This window comes from Hyperolius riggenbachi, chromosome 11 (assembly GCF_040937935.1).
Source record: "Hyperolius riggenbachi isolate aHypRig1 chromosome 11, aHypRig1.pri, whole genome shotgun sequence".
Lineage (NCBI taxonomy): Eukaryota > Metazoa > Chordata > Amphibia > Anura > Hyperoliidae > Hyperolius > Hyperolius riggenbachi.
Genome location: NC_090656.1, coordinates 18,996,404 through 19,016,141, shown reverse-complemented (window position 1 = coordinate 19,016,141; position 19,738 = coordinate 18,996,404). Strand labels below are relative to the sequence as shown.

At 49.2% G+C, this 19,738-nt stretch overlaps 1 protein-coding gene across 3 annotated transcripts in view; it reads left to right on the top strand.

Moving 5' to 3' along the window:
* The window catches only part of PHKB (phosphorylase kinase regulatory subunit beta), a 421,697-nt gene that overhangs the window by 338,948 nt on the left and 63,011 nt on the right, over positions 1–19,738 (top strand). For all 3 annotated transcript variants that reach the window (XM_068260886.1, XM_068260887.1, XM_068260888.1), the window contains 4 exons: positions 263–346; positions 1,619–1,723; positions 4,086–4,168; positions 4,261–4,351. In XM_068260886.1, the coding sequence (XP_068116987.1) occupies positions 263–346; positions 1,619–1,723; positions 4,086–4,168; positions 4,261–4,351 (363 nt within the window). The remainder of the gene's footprint in view (positions 1–262; positions 347–1,618; positions 1,724–4,085; positions 4,169–4,260; positions 4,352–19,738) is intronic.

Here is a 19,738-nt window from a genome sequence, read left to right as displayed (position 1 = left end):
TTTGCAAATGAGACATTCCAAATGTAGCTAAAATCTACACACCATGAACTAAAGCTTTTGCCTCTGATATTTAACATGAAAAGTAGGAAAATATTTACACAGCTGCTTAGACATTATTTGTGCGTTGTCATTTTAGAACACTTGCTTTGATCGTGTTCCTTTAAAGCGCTTGAAAGCTGCAACCCTTAGGGGTGCCTTCAGTACGCCACCCAGGAAAGTTTTCACATGTTAGTGACGTGTCCTCGCATTGTCTTTTTTTCAGGCGTACCTCCATTTGGGCGTGAATGACGAGCTGGGACTTTCGGGAAGACCTGACCGGCCAATCGGCTGCCTGGGAACCTCCAAGGTGAGATTGTAGCGCGGCATGTAACATGTGCATGGCTTGTTTTATGGTCTTCTGTCGTGTCAGTCATTCATGCAGCTATAGCACGGTCCTGTGTGTTACCCCAGATCACTCCCAGCAGGATGCCCGCGTCTTCCTCTAGTGATCGCTCTCCATGTCCTCTGCATGTTATCCAGGACTGAGGCTGGACTGCAGGAAATATCACCTTATGATGCAGTTATGACTTCCATGAAGGATGATTAAATGCATATGTGAAAGCGGAATGAAACCCAGCATTTCTACTTTGCTCTAATAGATTATTTACAGCATATTACATACAACCAGCATTTTTTTTTTACTAGAACTGCATTCAAAGGGTTAACACAGGCTTTAGAAGCTTCCCTGCCTGCAGAGCTGGCCGCTTTCGAACTTTACATAATATTATCTTGTGTTTAATTGTATAAAGTGAGAAATGTAAACAAAGCCTTCTCTCACACTGCCGGGTCCCCTGAACAAAGTCAGACAAGCATAAATGCTTTCTGCTGCTTTCTGATTAAGTTAGAGGATGAATAAAGCAGTTATGAATAAAATGCAAAGTCAGCTCTCAGAGTAAAATAAGTGTACTTTAGAAACGTATAATTTCTAAATGAATAATAATACTTATGTACAAAAGCAAATATGCTAACCATATGGCATATAAGTGTAAATAAGTAGGAAAACATGTTTTTATTGAACATCATGTCAGGCTTTTATACCGCTTTAATAGAGTGAATGTGTCTGTCTCTGTCTTTATATCAGGCTGGATTTCTGCAAAGGTTGCACAGCCTGTGGTGTAGGGTGGGGTGCATCACGCACAAGAAAGAGGGGCCATATGGGGGTTCATATGTAATGGGTCAGAGGAGCTGCTGGATATGAAGTGGAGAAACTGCACACAGAATATGGGGGGCCTTACATGGAAGAGGGGAGTACTGTGCATGGGGGGGGGGGGGGGGTGTCGCATGTGGCCGAAGGCTGCACTCAGAATATGGGGTCCTGCAGGAAGAACAGGGTACTACAGCACATGGGTGGGCTCACATGGAATGGCTGGGGGTAGTTGCACTTAAAATAAGGCCTACATCACATGGAAGAGGCCGGTAGTGGTACGTGTTGGGGGGTTCACTGTAAATATGGGGAGCTGCTTTTTTTTATTCCAAAACTCATTGTAATGGACAGGCGATGACATGTTGAGGTGCCCCCTGTGGTGTGTGCACCATGTCCTGAGGACCTATGACGAAGCTGTTGGTTTTCCTCCCTCAGATTTATCGTATTCTTGGGAAGACTGTGGTCTGTTACCCCATCGTGTTCGATCTGAGTGATTTCTACATGTCTCAGGACGTCATGTTGCTTATTGATGACATTCAGGTAAGTCCACCAATGAAGCTGCCCATCACATCAGTGCCCAATTCAGGCACCTATTACTGGGGCGTTCCGTCCATTGGGCGGCAGGAGGCGTGGCGCACCGGGTGACTGACGGGGTGTAAAAAAGGTCTTCCACAGAGGGCATGAGCAGGAGGGGCAAGCAGCGCAAGAAGGAGAGGTAGCGGGGACAGCGGTGAGAGGGGGGCCAGACACCCCTCCCCCCCCTCACCTGGGTTCCTTCCCCCTCCAGATATGCGGCGGGCGGGAATTACTCACCGGACTCTGTAAAGTCTTTTACCCTTTTCTGACTAAACTCAGCAGAGACAGTCTGTTGGGAACTTCTCAGCTGTTAATCTAACATGTCTACAGCTGCCCTGAAATGTCGTTAAAAAATCCAGTGACAGTGACTATTCCACTTCTTACGGCAGCCATATACTCGTCGATTGCCACCACATCGACCAACAGATAGATCCCTCTCTGATCGAATGTCTGCCCATACACTGCACACAGATTTTGAATCTTTCAGCATGAAATCGATTCACAACCTGTGGAACTGCTGCCTGACTCACGCCCCTGCTTCCCCGGCCAGCCGCAATACATTACCTGTCTGCTGGCACGATTCCCCGGGTCTCCGCAGTCTCATTTCTTCCAGTGTACTCCATTGTCCCCTCCCTTCACTTCCTGTTCTGTACTGTCCTGTGACAAGCAGAAAGTTCAAACAGTAGAGCGCCCTCTACTGTTTGACCTTTGCTTTCTCACAGGACAGGAAGTGAAGAGAAGATGACGAAAGGTGATGTATTGCTGCATCGGTCGGTATCAAACGGCGCTAACAACGCGCTCCCAACCCGCCGGCGATCAAGTTAAGTTTTCCGCCTGGAGTGATCAACTAAATCGATCAGTTTCAGGTGGAAATCGATCGGTTAACATTTGCATTAACGATTTCACAGCAGATTCAATCACAATGATCGAATCTGCTGTATTTCAACAGGAAATCGTTGTAAAGGTACCCATACACTACAACGATTTCCAGTCGAAATACAGCCGGCGGAACAGGTAATGTATTGCAGCTGGCCGGGGGAGGCAGGAGCAGAGAGGCAGGCGGCAGTTCCACAGATTGTGAATCCGTTTCATGCTGAAATAGATTCAAAATCTGTGTGCAGTAATGGGCAGCCTATCTGTTGGTCGATCTGGTGGCAATCGACCAGTGTATGGCTGCCTTTACCCAACTCACTGGAAGCTGTTACGTCATGTGCTTGTATTACTGGAGAAACATGAGTAGTTCCTCAAGGTGGTCATACACTTATAGATTTGCAGCAGATTTGACCACCAGATAGATTCCTGTCAGATGCCTGTCAGGTCGAATCTGACAGGAATTGATCTGATATATGCCACACTAGGAACAGATTTCCAATAGATTTCAGAATTAAATGTATTGAAAATCAATTGAAATGCAGTGTTGTACCTTTTGACCCAATGCAAGCCAAGGGCCATCGATTGCCAATCAACCCAGATCTTCCGTCTGTACTGATCAAGCAAATAGATCGAAATCGGACATAAATCAATCGATCGGCCGATCGATCATGTTTTCTGCTGCATCGATTTCTAGCCAATTCGATCAGAACTGTCTAATCAGCTGCCGATCGATGGCTGAAATTGACCAGTGTATGGTCCCCTTTATGAGCTAGAGCTCAGCAGCTCCACCCAAATATTGTTATTGTGACTGACAGCATGCAGCAGCCTGAAAACCCCGCCCCATTACCAGCCTAAAGCAGATGCAGGTCCTGCCCATTGTTTATCTGAATTATGAGCAGGAGAGCTTTGATCATGTGACCAGATTAGTTGGTCAGCATACGGTAGTTATATGGCTGTTTTTCTACAACTGTAATTTAGTTGCAGCAGGTTTGGGACTTGGCACTGCAGATGAAGCGGTTTTTCCTTACTCGCCTGGACTCCTTGCTTTACACATTTATCGCGGTGACCTTGTCGCGTGCCGGGAGGGATTTTTTTTCCTCCCGACTTCAGTTCCTTTGTAAGCCAGAGAGATGTTAATAAGAACTCATTAGCCGCTGTGTTTTACTTCCCCCATATTATCTTATTGCTTCCATTCCGCCCTTAACGCACACTGTTGAACTTGCAAGAGTTTAGCAGGCAACAATTGCAATTAGACTTTAATATTGTAAATGGCTCTGCTATTAAAACATATTTAATTATGTGAGATGAGAGAAAGTGCAGACGAGATGCTGGTAGGCCAACCCCTTCAGTGCCGGTGCTTCCTGGCGTAGACCCGTACCTGTGGCAGTCCACCGGCATGCTGGGACTTGTAGTTCTCGAGACCCTTTTGCTGATGACCGGTCTCTTCCGACAGAACGCCCTGCAGTTTATCCGGCAGTATTGGAAGATGAAGGGACGTCCTCTGTTCCTGGTGCTCATCCGAGAAGACAACATCAGGTATGGCCGCCAGTTCCAGCAGCTGTATCATAGTAGTGAGTCTGGAGCAAGGGTGCACGAATGCCTTCTGCTTTCTTCTTTCTTTTCAACAGGGGGAGCCGCTTCAATCCCATCCTGGATATGTTGGCCTCTTTTAAGAATGGGAATGTGGCAGGAGTCAAAGTCCATGTGGACAGACTGCAGGTGAGTTTAACCGCCTTAGCGGTTATCATGAGTCCAGCTCGGGGTGAAAAAAACAAGCTAGGAGTGGTATCCCCGAGCTGGACTCGTGGTAGCCGCCAGGAGGTCTATGCAGAGCAATGCGCGCTGCGGGCTTTTTTACTCACCTCCCACGCGATCCAGACGGCGGCCGCGATTCTTCTTCCTCTTCTCCGAGGCTCTGTTTCCCCCTGGTGAGATCGCTGTCTGTAGTCATGACGACAGCCAGCAATCCCACTATAGGGTTACAGCGCCACCTGGGGGATGGAGGGAAAACTGCAGCGCTGGATCCCAGGGAGGTGAGTGAGTGCTGGAGCTGCTACAGATCTCTTTGTGGTGTAATTTTTTCCAGGTTTTGGGGTCTATAAGCATGCTAAAAAAAATTGCACCGCTTTTAGATCCTAAAATCCAGAAGGGATCAGACCGCCAAGGGGGTTTTTACATTTATCTGCATACCCCACCAAATTAGCAAACTCTTTCAGGCAGAGGTCACACTTGCTTCCACGTTTTCTTATTCAATTTCAGCGTTTCCTGCACGTTACAATCTCATTTTCCATGCACTGTTTTCTGTCTGCGTTTGTAATTTTCCATATTCAGTCGAAATACATTGTAATTGGTACTGTGAAAGTCTTGCGGGGGGAAAAATACAGAAAATGGAAAGCAGCAAACTCAAACAGTTTCCTATTCCCATGCAGACCATTGACGTCAGTGACAATCGCGGTGGTGATTGTTTTGTCCCAAAAACATGCACAAATCTAACAGCTGTGTCCCCTGCCTAAGTTGCTGATGGGTGGCGTGGCAACTTCTTAAGGCAGAATTGTCAGCCACAAAATCAAACTCCATTTACCCCCTGCTCTGTGTTTATTATGTAGTCTACAACCTGACCCTGCAATCATTCTAATATGATCATAAATGGTTCTGCTGTAATGAATTTCAGTCAGCCTGGCTCTATTCTGGTACATTGCCTCCCACACTCCTGCTCCTCAGTTATTGGCTGAGGGCAGTTCAGCTTGACAGGATGAGAAGGGAAATACTGCTCACCCCTCTGCAGAAGCAGCTGAAATATGATCTATGCTGTGCTCACATGTGTTTACAAAGAAATCTAGATATAACAGTGCAGTTTCTAGGAGGAAAAAAAAGAGTAAGGGAGAAAATGACAACAGGATTGGCTTCTGTCAGAGGCAGTAAAGATGGAAAATGCCTTGTACTTCTCCTTTATTACCTATATAAAATTCCCTGAAATCAAAACGTACACAGTAAAATACATATGTTATGTAAGTATAACAAGTATTTACTTATATATGTGTTTTTTTTTCCTGGGATTGTATGGCTCTCCCTACTAATTTAAAGAGACTAACAAAAATGTCATCCTTTTTTTTTTCTATTCTACAAGTTCCTAAAGCTATTCTAATGTGCTCTGGCTTACTGCAGCACTTTCTACTTTCACCGTCTCTGTAATAAATCAACGTATCTCTCTCCTGTCGGATTTGTTGCCCTGTGTCTGGAAGGCTGCCAACTCTTCAGTGTTGTTGATCTGTTATGCACGCCCCCCTCCAGGCCCCCTCTATGCACACTCCTGTGTGTGTTATTTAGATTAGGCAGCCTCTCTGCTCTCTCAGTGAGAGAAGAGAGCTTTACAAGCTGGATAAATTGTCCTCTGTTAGGCTGTGAAAGGAGCTGGGCTGTCGCATACTGAGGAATTACAGACACCGCAGAGCTGTCTGCAGGAAGAAACGATCAGCCTGTCACTCTTCAGTGGATGAGAGCTGCAGGGGGAAGAAGGTAAACGCACAAATGATCTCATGAGATTCAAAAGGAAGGCTGTATACAGCCTTCTTGTGTATGGATGTGTTTTCTATGTGTGGACATACTGTACATCAACCTACTTCCGGTTTTGGTGGCCATTTTGTTTGTTTATAAACAAACTTTTTTTTAAACGGTTTTTGACTACTTTTAATGCAGCGGGGAGCGGCGAAATTGTGACAGAGGGGAATAGGAGATGTCCCCTAACGCACTGGTATGTTTACTTTTGTGTGATTTTAACAATACAGATTCTCTTTAACCTCCCTGGCGGTCTATTAAGATCGCCAGGGCAGCTGCGGGAGGGTTTTTTTTTAATTAAAAAAAAACTATTACATGCAGCCAACTGAAAGTTGGCTGCATGAAAGCCCACTAGAGGGCGCTCCCTAAGCGTACTTCTGATCGCCTCCGGCGATCAGAAGTAACAAGGAAGGCCGCAATGAGCGGCCCTCCTTGTTTCGCTTTCCTCTTCGCCATAGCGACGAGTGGAGTGACGTCAGCCGACGTCCTAACGTCAGCCACCTCCGATCCAGCCCTTAGCGCTGGCCGGAACTGTTTGTTCCGGCTGCGCTGGGCTCGGGTGGCTGGGGGGACCCTCCTTTGTCGCTACACGCGGCGGATCGCCGCGCTGCGGCGGCGATCAGGTAGCACACGCGGCTGGCAAAGTGCCAGCTGCGTGTGCTCCTTTTTATTTCATCAAAATCGAGCGGCACCCTCCGGCGGTAATGGACGAGCTGGGCTCGTCCATACCGCTAAGGAGGTTAAGGGAAACAGACAAAAAGTAGAAAAAAAGACTTGTGACCTGATATGTGAAGTAAAATGAAGAGATCTATGTATCCTGTTTGCCTCTTATCCCTTTTTCTCATTTCTGGCAGAAGTTGATGAAAAATAATCAGTATGAGAACAGGAGTGTGAGCTGCTGTGACGCCACTTCTTTTTTTGTCACCCAGGTGCCTGTTCTAATGCAGTGTAGGAAATATCATTTTCCGTTTAAATTTATATTATTGATTTATAAGGCGCTAACATATTCCGTGACGCTGTACAAAGTAAGAAACAAACTTGGGGTACATAATAATATAGACAATGGTATACACTAATTGACAAAATACAGAATTGGTAATTACAGTGACAAATACTAACATGAATAAAACATGTTACAAATTTCAAGACACAAAAGGGTAAGAGAGCCCTGCCCCTGTGAGCTTACAATCTAAAGAAATAGGGGCGACAGGAGGTAGGGAAGTGTATAATAATCATACCTAGAGGCCGTGTGTTTTGGGGTTATCTAGTAGGGGTACAACTTGGCCAATGGGGGAATGGGCTAAGGCAGAGCATATGCTTGCCAGAAAAAGTGAGTTTTGAGGGAGCGTTTAAGGATATCAAAGTTTGGAGAGTGACTGATGTGCTGTGGAAGGGCATTCAGAGGAGGGGTGAAGCATGTGCGAAATCTTGTATACTTGAATGCGAAGTGAATAATTCTAGAGGAGGACAAAAGAAGGTTATGTGCAGATCTGAGATTGCGCTTGGGTTGGTAGCTGGAAAATAGTGAGTAGCTATACAGGGGAGAGAAATTGTGGAGAGCTTTGTAGGTTAGGGGTAAGAGTTTGAACTGGATCATCTGGTTAATAGACAGCTAATGAAGAGCTTGACAGAGAGGAGCAGCAGAGGAAGAGCGAGAAGATGAATGAGAGGAGCAGCTGAGTTCAGTACAGATTAGAGGGGTGTCAGTCTGTTAGAAGGTAGTCCACAAAGCAGTATGTTACAATAGCCCAGACTAAATATTTTAAGATGGCAAGGAAATGAGCAGCGCTACTTAAAAACAGATAAGTGCCTACCTGTAAGAGAGTGCAAGCCCCACTTGTGGGATATAATACACACCGAGCATACACATTACCTGTCTACCACTGGAGGATGTTGGTTTCCTGTAACAGCTTGCATGCAACCTATTAAGTACTCGTCCCTCCCACTGCGGAGAAGTTATCCCCCTATGGGAGGGGCCTAACACTAGCTAAATCCTAACCTATGCATATGCATAGCCTGGTTGCACCACCAAGTAAAATTGAAAATTGCGCAAAAGGTGGATCAGTGCATCACCAGGCCGCCTCCAAATGGCCTCCAATCAGAGGTGCGCTGAGCCCCCACCCAGAAACTGCAAACGCACCTTGAATCCAAACTGAAGCTCTGCATATACACCAAAAGCAAGGCAGTTAATTTAATATTATAAGAGCATGTATTAACATCTTAGCTGTGTTCTGAGTAAGTAAAGATCGGATGTGAGATATGTTTTTGAGTTGGAGATGACAGGAGCTGGTTAGGGAGTGAATGTGAGGAATAAAAGAGAGAGGAGTGAAATATTACACCTAAGCACCATGCTTTGGGAACTGAAGTTATAGGGGTGTTATTAAAGAGAAACTCCGACCGAGAATTTAACTTTATCCCAATCAGTAGCTGATACCCCCTTTTACATGAGAAATCCTTTCCTTTTCACAAACAGAACATAAGGGAGCGCTGTATGACTGATATTGTGGTGAAACCCCTCCCACAAGAAACTCTGAGTATGTACTCATGGCAGTTTCCTGTCTGTGAACCTTGCTGCATTGTGGGAAATAGCTGTTTACAGCTGTTTCCAATTGCTAAAAAAGCATGCAGCAGCTACATCACCTGCCAACAGTAAAAATGTCATCATGTAATAAATGTCAGAATGTAAATCAGGAATTATTGTAAAAATGAAGCACTTTTTTATTACATTATTTTCACTGGAGTTCCTCTTTAACCTTTATTCTATCAGGGATCTGATGAATTTTAGTCCAGCTTCAGAATAATTTTAATTGAAAAGAAACATTCAAAAGGCTAACAAAGTAAAGTTACATCCACTGTTGGCGATTGTTGAGCGGTAATCCGCTCTCCTTTGTTGCGTAGCATGCCTGGCTTGTACATCAGTTAATAGGCTGAGCTGGGAAACGCGAGTCTCCTGAACTGCCAAGTATAGCCCTGGCCTCTCCTCATCTCCCTCTGCCCAGAATTATGCCTCTTACACGGGTAAACAGACGAGGATGTATCTGGCTGTGTGTGCTAAGCTCACAGCTATTATATACGGATGACATAAATCCATTTTCTGGTTACTTAGCACCATAGAGCTGGTTCTGTACATTGTACTGGGACTTCCTCTCTAAACTGAGTGTTTTCCATTAACTGCCTGAATTACTAACTAGTGTCTGGAGAGTATTCCTTTTGCACCTTAAAGCTGAAGTCCTCATTTATTTATGTCCCTTAAATTTCTGAACATCCCGGGGTCAGTAGATAAAAATAAAGCTGCCTGTAAATGTCTTTAGTTTGACCTGAAATTTACGAACGCATACGCAGAATCGTACAGGTCTTTCCCTTCCCCTGACTTGCACTAGAAGTGTCTCTGATAAATAACATGGTGACCATGAAATCTTTGTGGTGCCTTGTAGAAAGGTGGTGTGACCAGGACTGCAGTGCATTGTGGGACATGATGGGATGGGCAGTAACTAGTGGGAGGTAGTGAGGCTGGGGCAGCAGATCCTAGTGGGAAGTGGTGGAGCTGGGTCAGCAGATCCTGCAGAGCCTCGTGGGAGGTAGTGGGGCAGGAACTGCAGAGCCTCGTGGGAGGTAGTGGGCGGGAACTGCAGAGCCTCGTGGGAGGTAGTGGGGCAGGAACTGCAGAGCCTCGTGGGAGGTAGTGAGCGGGAACTGCAGAGCCTCGTGGGAGGTAGTGGGCGGGAACTGCAGAGCCTCATGGGAGGTAGTGGGCGGGAACTGCAGAGCCTGGTGGGAGGTAGTTTTGGGCGGGAACTGCAGAGCCTGGTGGGAGGTAGTTTTGGGCGGGAACTGCAGAGCCTGGTGGGAGGTAGTTTTGGGCGGGAACTGCAGAAGCCTGGTGGGAGGTAGTTTTGGGCGGGAACTGCAGAGCCTGGTGGGAGGTAGTTTTGGGCGGGAACTGCAGAGCCTGGTGGGAGGTAGTTTTGGGCGGGAACTGCAGAGCCTGGTGGGAGGTAGTTTTGGGCGGGAACTGCAGAGCCTGGTGGGAGGTAGTTTTGGGCGGTAACTGCAGAGCCTCGTGGGAGGTAGTGGGACGGGAACTGCAGAGCCTCGTGGGAGGTAGTTTTGGGCAGGAGCTGCAGAGCTTTGTGTGAGTTGGTGGAGCTGGAACTGCAGTGTTTTCTGCGAGGAAGGGCTTGGTCTGCAGAGTCTCGTAGGAAGTGATGGTCTAGGACAGCAGAGCCTAGTGGGTGGTGGTAAAGCTTTGTAAGAGGAGATGGTAGGACTTAGAGCTCAATCATACTAAGGAGGTTTTTGCCCTTTTTTCAAGCGCAGGTGATTTTCAAAATCGCCATAAAAACGCTTGTGCGATGACTCCCTATGAGAGAGTTCACATCTGAGCGCTTTGTTTCCGATCCGCTCAGCAAAGTGCTGCCTGCACCATTTTTGAGGCGATTTTGCCTCAATGGCAGGTATAGGAAAAATGCAAAACGCTCACAAAATCGCTTTGTGCACTGATTGCGTTCGCGTTTTTAAGAATAAATACATAGTATTTATTATTTTCTGAGTCAAATAGTTCACTTCCTGTCTTGCGTCAGGGAGTGAATTACAAAGTCTCTCTGAAAAAGCACTTAGAAAAACGCTTTTTACAAGAATGCAGCCTGCAGTGGAGCGCCAGAAGGTGCTTAAAAAAAAATGCACCAGAACGCTTGCGATTTCAATTTTAGATGTGAACAAGGCCTTAGACAGCAAAGCCTGGTGGGGCTGGGACTACAGTGCCGTGTTGGTGCTGGTGTGGCCTACAGGAAGAGAGAAGAATGATTTTCAGGCTCCCTCCCACTCCCATGAAGTCATACCTCCCAACTTTTGGAGCCTGGAAAAAGGGAGACTAAGACACGCCCCTGCCACACCTTTAAACATGCCCCGCTTTCTCAAAACTACGCCCCTCCCCCATACAGTTTCCCCCTCCATCCTATGCAGAGTTTGGCGCATGGAGCGATGGTAGGCAAGCTATTTAAAGGATAATGACAGCACACATATGTGATACAGGATATAAATTAGAGTAAACAGCTCTACATGAAGAGTTATGAATATATTAAATAATAAAACAAAGACTGAAATGTGCAAAATATTAAATTCTTTATTTCTGGCAAAAAAAACCTTCACATATCAGAAATGTTAACACAGTGCCTAGAAGTGCATAACTCTAGTCCTAGGACTGTAAATGCATAAAATCACACAACTATCCCTAATTAAGGATTTTGTGCCACAATCAGGCGCGGACTGGCCTGGGGGGATGGGGGGCATTTGCCCCCCGGGCCGCCGCCTGCTCACACATGGAGGGCCGGTATTTACAATACCAGCGGATCTGCACCGTCCCTGCTGTTGCGATGGCTGCAGAGAAGTGTAGGGGGCGGATGCTTCCAGTCGGCCGGGATTACATGGGGCCGGGCAGCCAATGAGGAAGCAGAGCCTCTCATACCACGTGATCGGAAGGCTCTGTAAGAGCTGGAGTATTGGCTTGTGTGCTGTCCTGCTCTCTCTCTCCCTGGCGCAATATTTAACACTGTGGCCTGACAGGGAGAGAATGTGAAGAGCAGCTGCAGCAACCTCGCAGAGAATTCCTAGCAGCACAGACGACAGAGTGCAGCTTGTGTTGCTGGAGTCAGGCTGGATTGCACAGGCAGACTGCTGTGAATACACAGCACTTCTGAATCCTGTGTGCAGGAGTTCGCTATAGCTGCAAGGATGTGCAGTGAAGGCTGGTGGTAAAGTTGTCATTCTTCTGCTTTTTTTCTCCCCCTTTCATCTCCTGCTCTGTCTCTCCACCCCCCTCTATTTTCATACCCCCCCCCCCCTTTCCATCTTCTCTTTCCCTCCCCCCTGTGTTTTCATATCCCCCCTTTACATCTCTACAGCACACTCTCCCTCCCCCTCTTATCCTATACATAGTCATGTGACTCCTTGTCTTCAGAGGAGCTCACACTCTAATGGCCCATACTCACGGGCAACTTTTTGGCATGTCGCTAGCACACGGGCGCGTGTGCGCGACATGCCGGCGAAAGCTCGTCGCCAGGTCCCTCCGCATACACACGGTGGAGGGACCTGGCAACTGATGCGGCGGAAGCTGTCGCTGTTGTCCCTCCCCCCGCCGGAAGCGCCGTCTATTTACAATTATGTTGCTGTCGCTAGTCCGCGTACTCACGCGGACTAGCGACAGTTGCGGCGAAGTTGCAGTGGCGACTGTCGCCAGGCGATTGACCGCGCCAATCGCCTGGCGACATCAGCGACGGGCGACGGTTCGGGGTGCACGCCCGGGCAACGCCGCATACTCACGGGCGACCTGTCGCCGCAACACGCGCGCGCCGCATGTTGCAGCGACAATTGTAGCCCTTGAGTATGGGCCATAATCCTAGCATAGTCATAGCCTAATGTCCTTCCATATTATTATTATGTATTTATATAGGAGTGACCTCTTCTGCAGCACATTACAGAGTACATAGTCATGTCACTGACTGTCCACAGAAGTGCTCACACTGTAATCCTACCATAGTCATAGTCTAATGTCCTACCATATTATTATTATGTATTTATAGAGCACTGACATCTTCTGCAGCACATTACAGAGGACATAGTCATGTCACTGACGCACACTACGTCATGTCACTGACGCACACTCTAATCCTACCACAGTCATAGCCTAATGTCCTACCATATTCTTACGATGTATTTATATAGCACTGACACCTTCTGCAGACTTTACAGAGTACATAGTCATTTCACTGTCTGACTTTAGTCAATTTAATCTTTATAATCTTATAATCAGTAACCATAACCTGATACTTAAGTTCATCCACTTTTCTAGAATTCTGCTCTCAAATTCCTAGTATCACCCTAAGTTGCCCAAAAGCCTAGCCTTTAATCTTTTCTAATCGCCTTTATGTTACTTTTACCTAACTTTAACTCCCTTTTTTTGTAAATGCCTAACCCTGATCTATCAGTTTCCCTAACCTCCCCCCCCCCCCCTCCCCTCCTTCTGATGACTCTATCCTAACCCTGCTGTTGTCATGGGGTGGCTGGTGATAGTGGTACAAATTTGGCCCTACTGCCGGTGGGCACACAGGGATCCTTCACAGCAAGCCAGCCCTGAGCCCAGCATCACTGCCAGCTTGGCCTGCATCATTGCAGCATAACCACCAGCCAGGCCGCAGCATAACTGCCAGCCAGGCCAGCACAGCATCACAGCCAGGCCAGGTAGCCCAGCAAGTACAGCATCACCGCAAACCCAGCACAGCATAACTGCCAGCCGAGCACAGCGCCCAGGCCAGCTCAGGATAAGACAGAAGCCAGGTGAGAAAAGTCTACCTATATTAAACACTGCGTATTTATCATATTTAAGTTACACCATTGCTAGGTTCTAGGTTCATGTACATTTGACCCCACCCACGACCACTCCCATTTTCTTGCTGCATAACCACGCTTACTCTCCCTTGGTGCCCAGGAGTGCCCCGGATCTTTCAGGATCCTAGCAACGCCCCAGCAATGAACCTGGGCACTCTGGCTGTCGCTCAGTTCAATGGGGGACGTAAGGCCACCACCACTTTTCAAGCAAAAAATTTGATTTCACTGGAAAATTGATTTAAAATATGATTGAGCAGCAATGATGGAGTATCAGTTTCCAGCAGATTTGATCACAGTGATCGAATCTGCTGTGGAAAATCAATTAGTGTATGAGCAGTGCACTATATACATTTGGGCTCGAGAAAGATATGGATTGGGGCTGGGACTACCGTGAAAGGGCCTCTAGGTTGTGTTTCCCCCCCAGGCCAAAAGGTCCCAGTCCTCCCCTGGCCACAATATGGGTTATTAATAAGCGTAATAGCACAGAGGAATGCAACCAATATGATTGGTACATACAGGATTTCTAGCACTTCACAAGCATATAAAAAGATAAGATATCCACCTCACTATTCAGATGCTCTGTAACCAGATAGCCAGGGCAGAGATCCCCCTCACTATTCAGATGCTCTGTGACCAGATAGCCAGGGTAGAGATCCTCCTCACTATTCAGATGCTCTGTAACCAGATAGCCAGGGCAGAGATCCCCCTCACTATTCAGATGCTCTGTAACCAGATAGCCAGGGTAGAGATCCTCCTCACTATTCAGATGCTCTGTAACCAGATAGCCAGGGTAGAGATCCACCTCACTATTCAGATGCTCTGTAACCAGATAGCCAGGGTAGAGATCCTCCTCACTATTCAGATGCTCTGTAACCAGATAGCCAGGGTAGAGATCCACCTCACTATTCAGATGCTCTGTAACCAGTTAGCCAGGGTAGAGATCCACCTCACTATTCAGATGCTCTGTAACCAGATAGCCAGGGTAGAGATCCACCTCACTATTCAGATGCTCTGTAACCAGATAGCCAGGGCAGAGATCCCCCTCACTATTCAGATGCTCTGTAACCAGTTAGCCAGGGCAGAGATCCTCCTCACTATTCAGATGCTCTGTAACCAGATAGCCAGGGCAGAGATCCCCCTCACTATTCAGATGCTCTGTGACCAGATAGCCAGGGTAGAGATCCTCCTCACTATTCAGATGCTCTGTAACCAGATAGCCAGGGCAGAGATCCCCCTCACTATTCAGATGCTCTGTGACCAGATGGCCAGGGTAGAGATCCTCCTCACTATTCAGATGCTCTGTAACCAGATAGCCAGGGCAGAGATCCCCCTCACTATTCAGATGCTCTGTGACCAGATAGCCAGGGTAGAGATCCACCTCACTATTCAGATGCTCTGTAACCAGATAGCCAGGGCAGAGAACCCCCTCACTATTCAGATGCTCTGTGACCAGATAGCCAGGGTAGAGATCCTCCTCACTATTCAGATGCTCTGTAACCAGATAGCCAGGGCAGAGATCCCCCTCACTATTCAGGTGCTCTGTAACCAGATAGCCAGGGTAGAGATCCTCCTCACTATTCAGATGCTCTGTAACCAGATAGCCAGGGTAGAGATCCACCTCACTATTCAGATGCTCTGTAACCAGATAGCCAGGGTAGAGATCCTCCTCACTATTCAGATGCTCTGTAACCAGATAGCCAGGGTAGAGATCCACCTCACTATTCAGATGCTCTTTAACCAGTTAGCCAGGGTAGAGATCCACCTCACTATTCAGATGCTCTGTAACCAGATAGCCAGGGTAGAGATCCACCTCACTATTCAGATGCTCTGTAACCAGATAGCCAGGGCAGAGATCCCCCTCACTATTCAGATGCTCTGTAACCAGTTAGCCAGGGCAGAGATCCTCCTCACTATTCAGATGCTCTGTAACCAGATAGCCAGGGCAGAGATCCCCCTCACTATTCAGATGCTCTGTAACCAGATAGCCAGGGTAGAGATCCACCTCACTATTCAGATGCTCTGTAACCAGATAGCCAGGGTAGAGATCCTCCTCACTATTCAGATGCTCTGTAACCAGATAGCCAGGGTAGAGATCCACCTCACTATTCAGATGCTCTGTAACCAGTTACCCAGGGTAGAGATCCTCCTCACTATTCAGATGCTCTGTAACCAGATAGCCAGGGTAGAGATCCACCTCACTATTCAGATGCTCTGTAACCAGATAGTCAGGGTAGAGATCCACCTCACTATTCAGATGCTCTGTAACCAGTTAGCCAGGGCAGAGATCCACCTCACTATTCAGATGCTGTGTAACCAGATAGCCAGGGCAGAGATCCCCCTCACTATTCAGATGCTCTGTAACCAGATAGCCAGGGCAGAGATCCCCCTCACTATTCAGATGCTCTGTCACCAGATAGCCAGGGTAGAGATCCCTGTCTCACTCTCTCTCAACTTCAGAGACATTCCTTGCTGAGCCTGGAGTTTTATGTTGTTGTGCTGCTGATGAAGTTCAGCGTGAGGCAAAGCTGCAGAGTGTGATGTGATGCATGTATTTTAGTGTTCTCTGAAAAGGCTCTGGGCTGTTAAACTGTTAACTGCAAACTCTCCTGCTCTGTGAAGAGATCGGGACATTTGACCTGTGCCCCGAGATGCCGTGATAGAGGCTGCAAATCGTTAGTGCCACGGCAAAAACGTGACACTTGGCCGGTCTGTGAAGTGACAGACTATCAGGTTTTGCTTTTTGGTCGCTTGCTACAGAAGCGATGTCCTTCAGTTACCTTCTGTTTTACGAAAGCAGTACTGGGCTTTAGAAAGATTATTTACTCAGTTTCCTATATGTGGGTTCAGCATAAATTCACCGCTTGTGAACTCTGAAACACATCGAAACATTCTGCAGTCCAGAGTAACCATAAAGCTAATTAGCGATACGTCAAGGAGGTTTTTCAACTGGAAGGTGCCTATTTTACAGGAAAAGCCTTTGTGTGCCCCGGATTCCAGAATCTCCGCACCTACAGCGCTGCCTGGGGCATTACGACTGCGGGCCGGGGCTGGTGCACGATATAAATGATTAAACCTTTGTCTCTATTCCTTCCATTGTAATAGATTTCTCATGTAAATGGAAGAAGCTCTATTTCCCAAAAGGTGCAAAATGCGAGCCGAGAAAAGCCGGTATTGCTTCTTGCCGCCGCTTTACTGCGGGATTCTGTGCCCGGCGCTGCCTCCGCCTACCAAGCCCACTTACATTAATTATGGCGCTTAAAGAAAGTAGATGGTGCCATTAAAATAATTGAATGCTTTTAAAATTCACTTTAGAGGCTTCCAATTTTGTGATTTACCTCCACGAGGCCTGAAGTGGTGCCAGCGAATGTGGTTTTGGATTTTAGAAGACAGATTGCAAAATGGATTACATTTTTTTTTTTATGTCTTTCTACATCAAGCTTGCATGCAGTGGGTTAGCGAGGGGCTCAAGCTTGCATGCAGTGGGTTAGTGAGGGTCTCAGGCTTGCATGCGGTGGGTTAGCGAGGGGCTCAGGCTTGCATGCGGTGGGTTATCGAGGGGCTCAGGCTTGCATGCAGTGGGTTAGCGAGGGGCTCAGGCTTGCGTGCGGTGGGTTAGCGAGGGACTCAGGCTTGCATGTGGTGGGTTAGCGAGGGACTCAGGCTTGCATGCGGCGGGTTAGCGAGGGGCTCTGGCTTGTATGCAGTGGGTTAGCGAGGGGCTCAGGCTTGCATGCAGTGGGTTAGCGAGGGACTCAGGCTTGCATGCGATGGGTTAGCGAGGGGCTCAGGCTTGCATGCGGCGGGTTAGCGAGGGGCTCTGGCTTGTATGCAGTGGGTTAGCGAGGGGCTCAGGCTTGCATGCAGTGGGTTAGCGAGGGGCTCAGGCTTGCATGCGGTGGGTTAGCTAGGGGCCCAGGCTTGCATGCAGTGGGTTAGCGAGGGGCTCAGGCTTGCATGCGATGGGTTAGCGAGGGGCTCAGGCTTGCATGCGGTGGGTTAGCGAGGGGCTTAGGCTTGCGTGCAGTGGGTTAGTGAAGGGCTCAGGCTTGCATGCGGTGGGTTAGCGAGGGGCTCAGGCTTGCATGTGGTGGGTTAGTGAAGGGCTCAGGCTTGCGTGCAGTGGGCTAGCGAGGGGCTCTGGCTTACATGCAGTGGGTTAGCGAGGGGCTCTGGCTTGCATGCGGTGGGTTAGCGAGGGGCTCTGGCTTGCATGCGGTGGGTTAGCGAGGGGCTCAGTCTTGCATGTGGTGGGTTAGCGAGGGACTCAGGCTTGCATGCGGCGGGTTAGCGAGGGGCTCTGGCTTGTATGCGGTGGGTTAGCGAGGGGCTCAGGCTTGTATGCGGTGGGTTAGCGAGGGGCTCAGGCTTGCATGCAGTGGGTTAGCGAGGGGCTCAGGCTTGCATGCTGTGGGTTAGCGAGGGGCTCAGGCTTGCGTGCGGTGGGTTAGCGAGGGTCTCAGGCTTGCATGCGGTGGGTTAGCGAGGGGCTCAGGCTTGCGTGCAGTGGCATAGCGAGGGGCTCAGGCTTGCGTGCGGTGGGTTAGCGAGGGGCTCCGGCTTGCGTGCGGTGGGTTAGCGAGGGGCTCAGGCTTGCGTGCAGTGGGATAGCGAGGGGCTCAGGCTTGCGTGTGGTGGGTTAGCGAGGGGCTCAGGCTTGCGTGCGGTGGGTTAGCGAGGGGCTCAGGCTTGCGTGCGGTGGATTAGCGAGGGGCTCAGGCTTGCATGTGGTGGGTTAGCGAGGGGCTCAGGCTTATGTGCGGTGGGATAGCGAGGGGCTCAGGCTTGCATGCAGTGGGTTAGCAAGGGCTCAGGCTTGCATGCGGTGGGTTAGCGAGGGGCTCAGGTTTGCATGCAGTGGGCTATCGAGGGGCTCAGGCTTGCGTGCAGTGGGTAAGTGAAGGGCTCAGGCTTGCATGCGGTGGGTTAGCGAGGGGCTCAGGCTTGCATGCGGTGGGTTAGCGAGGGGCTCAGGCTTGCATGCGGTGGGTTAGCGAGGGGCTCAGGCTTGCGTGCAGTTGGATAGCGAGGGACTCAGGCTTGCATGCTGTGGGTTAGTAAGGAGCTCAGGCTTGCATGCAGTGGGTTAGCGAGGGGCTCAGGCTTGCATGCAGTGGGTTAGCGAGGGGCTCAGGCTTGCATGCGGTGGGTTAGCGAGGGGCTCAGGTTTGCATGCAGTGGGTTAGCGAGGGGCTCAGGCTTGCATGCAGTGGGATAGCGAGAGACTCAGGCTTGCATGCTGTGGGTTATTAAGGGGCTCAGGCTTGCGTGCAGTGGGTTAGTGAGGGACTCAGGCTTGCTTGCAGTGGGTTAGCGAGGGGCTCAGGCTTGCATGCAGTGGGTTAGCAAGGGGCTCAGGCTTGCATGCGGTGGGTTATCAAGGGGCTCAGGCTTGCGTGCAGTGGGTTAGCGAGGGGCTCAGGCTTGCATGCGGTGGGTTAGCGAGGGGCTCAGGCTTGCATGCGGTGGGTTAGCGAGGGACTCAGGCTTGCGTGGGTTAGCGAGGGACTCAGGCTTGCATGCAGTGGGTTAGCGAGCAGCTCAGGCTTGCGTGCAGTGGGTTAGCGAGGGGCTCAGGCTTGCGTGCAGTGAGTTATCGAGGGGCTCAGGCTTGCGTGAAGTGAGTTATCGAGGGGCTCAGGCTTGCATGCGGTGGGTTAGCGAGGGACTCAGGCTTGCATGCAGTGGGATAGCGAGGGGCTCAGGCTTGCGTGCAGTGGGTTAGCGAGGGGCTCAGGCTTGCGTGCAGTGGGATAGCGAGGGGCTCAGGCTTGCATGCGGTGGGTTAGCGAGGGGCTCAGGCTTGCGTGCGGTGGGTTAGCAAGGGGCTCAGGCTTACGTGCGGTGGGTTAGCGAGGGGCTCAGGCTTGCGTGCAGTGGGTTAGCGAGGGGCTCAGGCTTGCGTGCAGTGGGTTAGCGAGGGGCTCAGGCTTATGTGCGGTGGGTTAGCGAGGGGCTCAGGCTTGCGTGCAGTGGGTTAGCGAGGGTCTCAGGCTTATGTGCGGTGGGTTAGCGAGGGTCTCAGGCTTATGTGCAGTTGGTTAGCGAGGGTCTCAGGCTTATGTGCAGTGGGCTAGCGAGTGTCTCAGGCTTATGTGCGGTGGGTTAGCGAGGGGCTCAGGCTTATGTGCGGTGGGTTAGCGAGGGGCTCAGGCTTGCATGCAGTGGGTT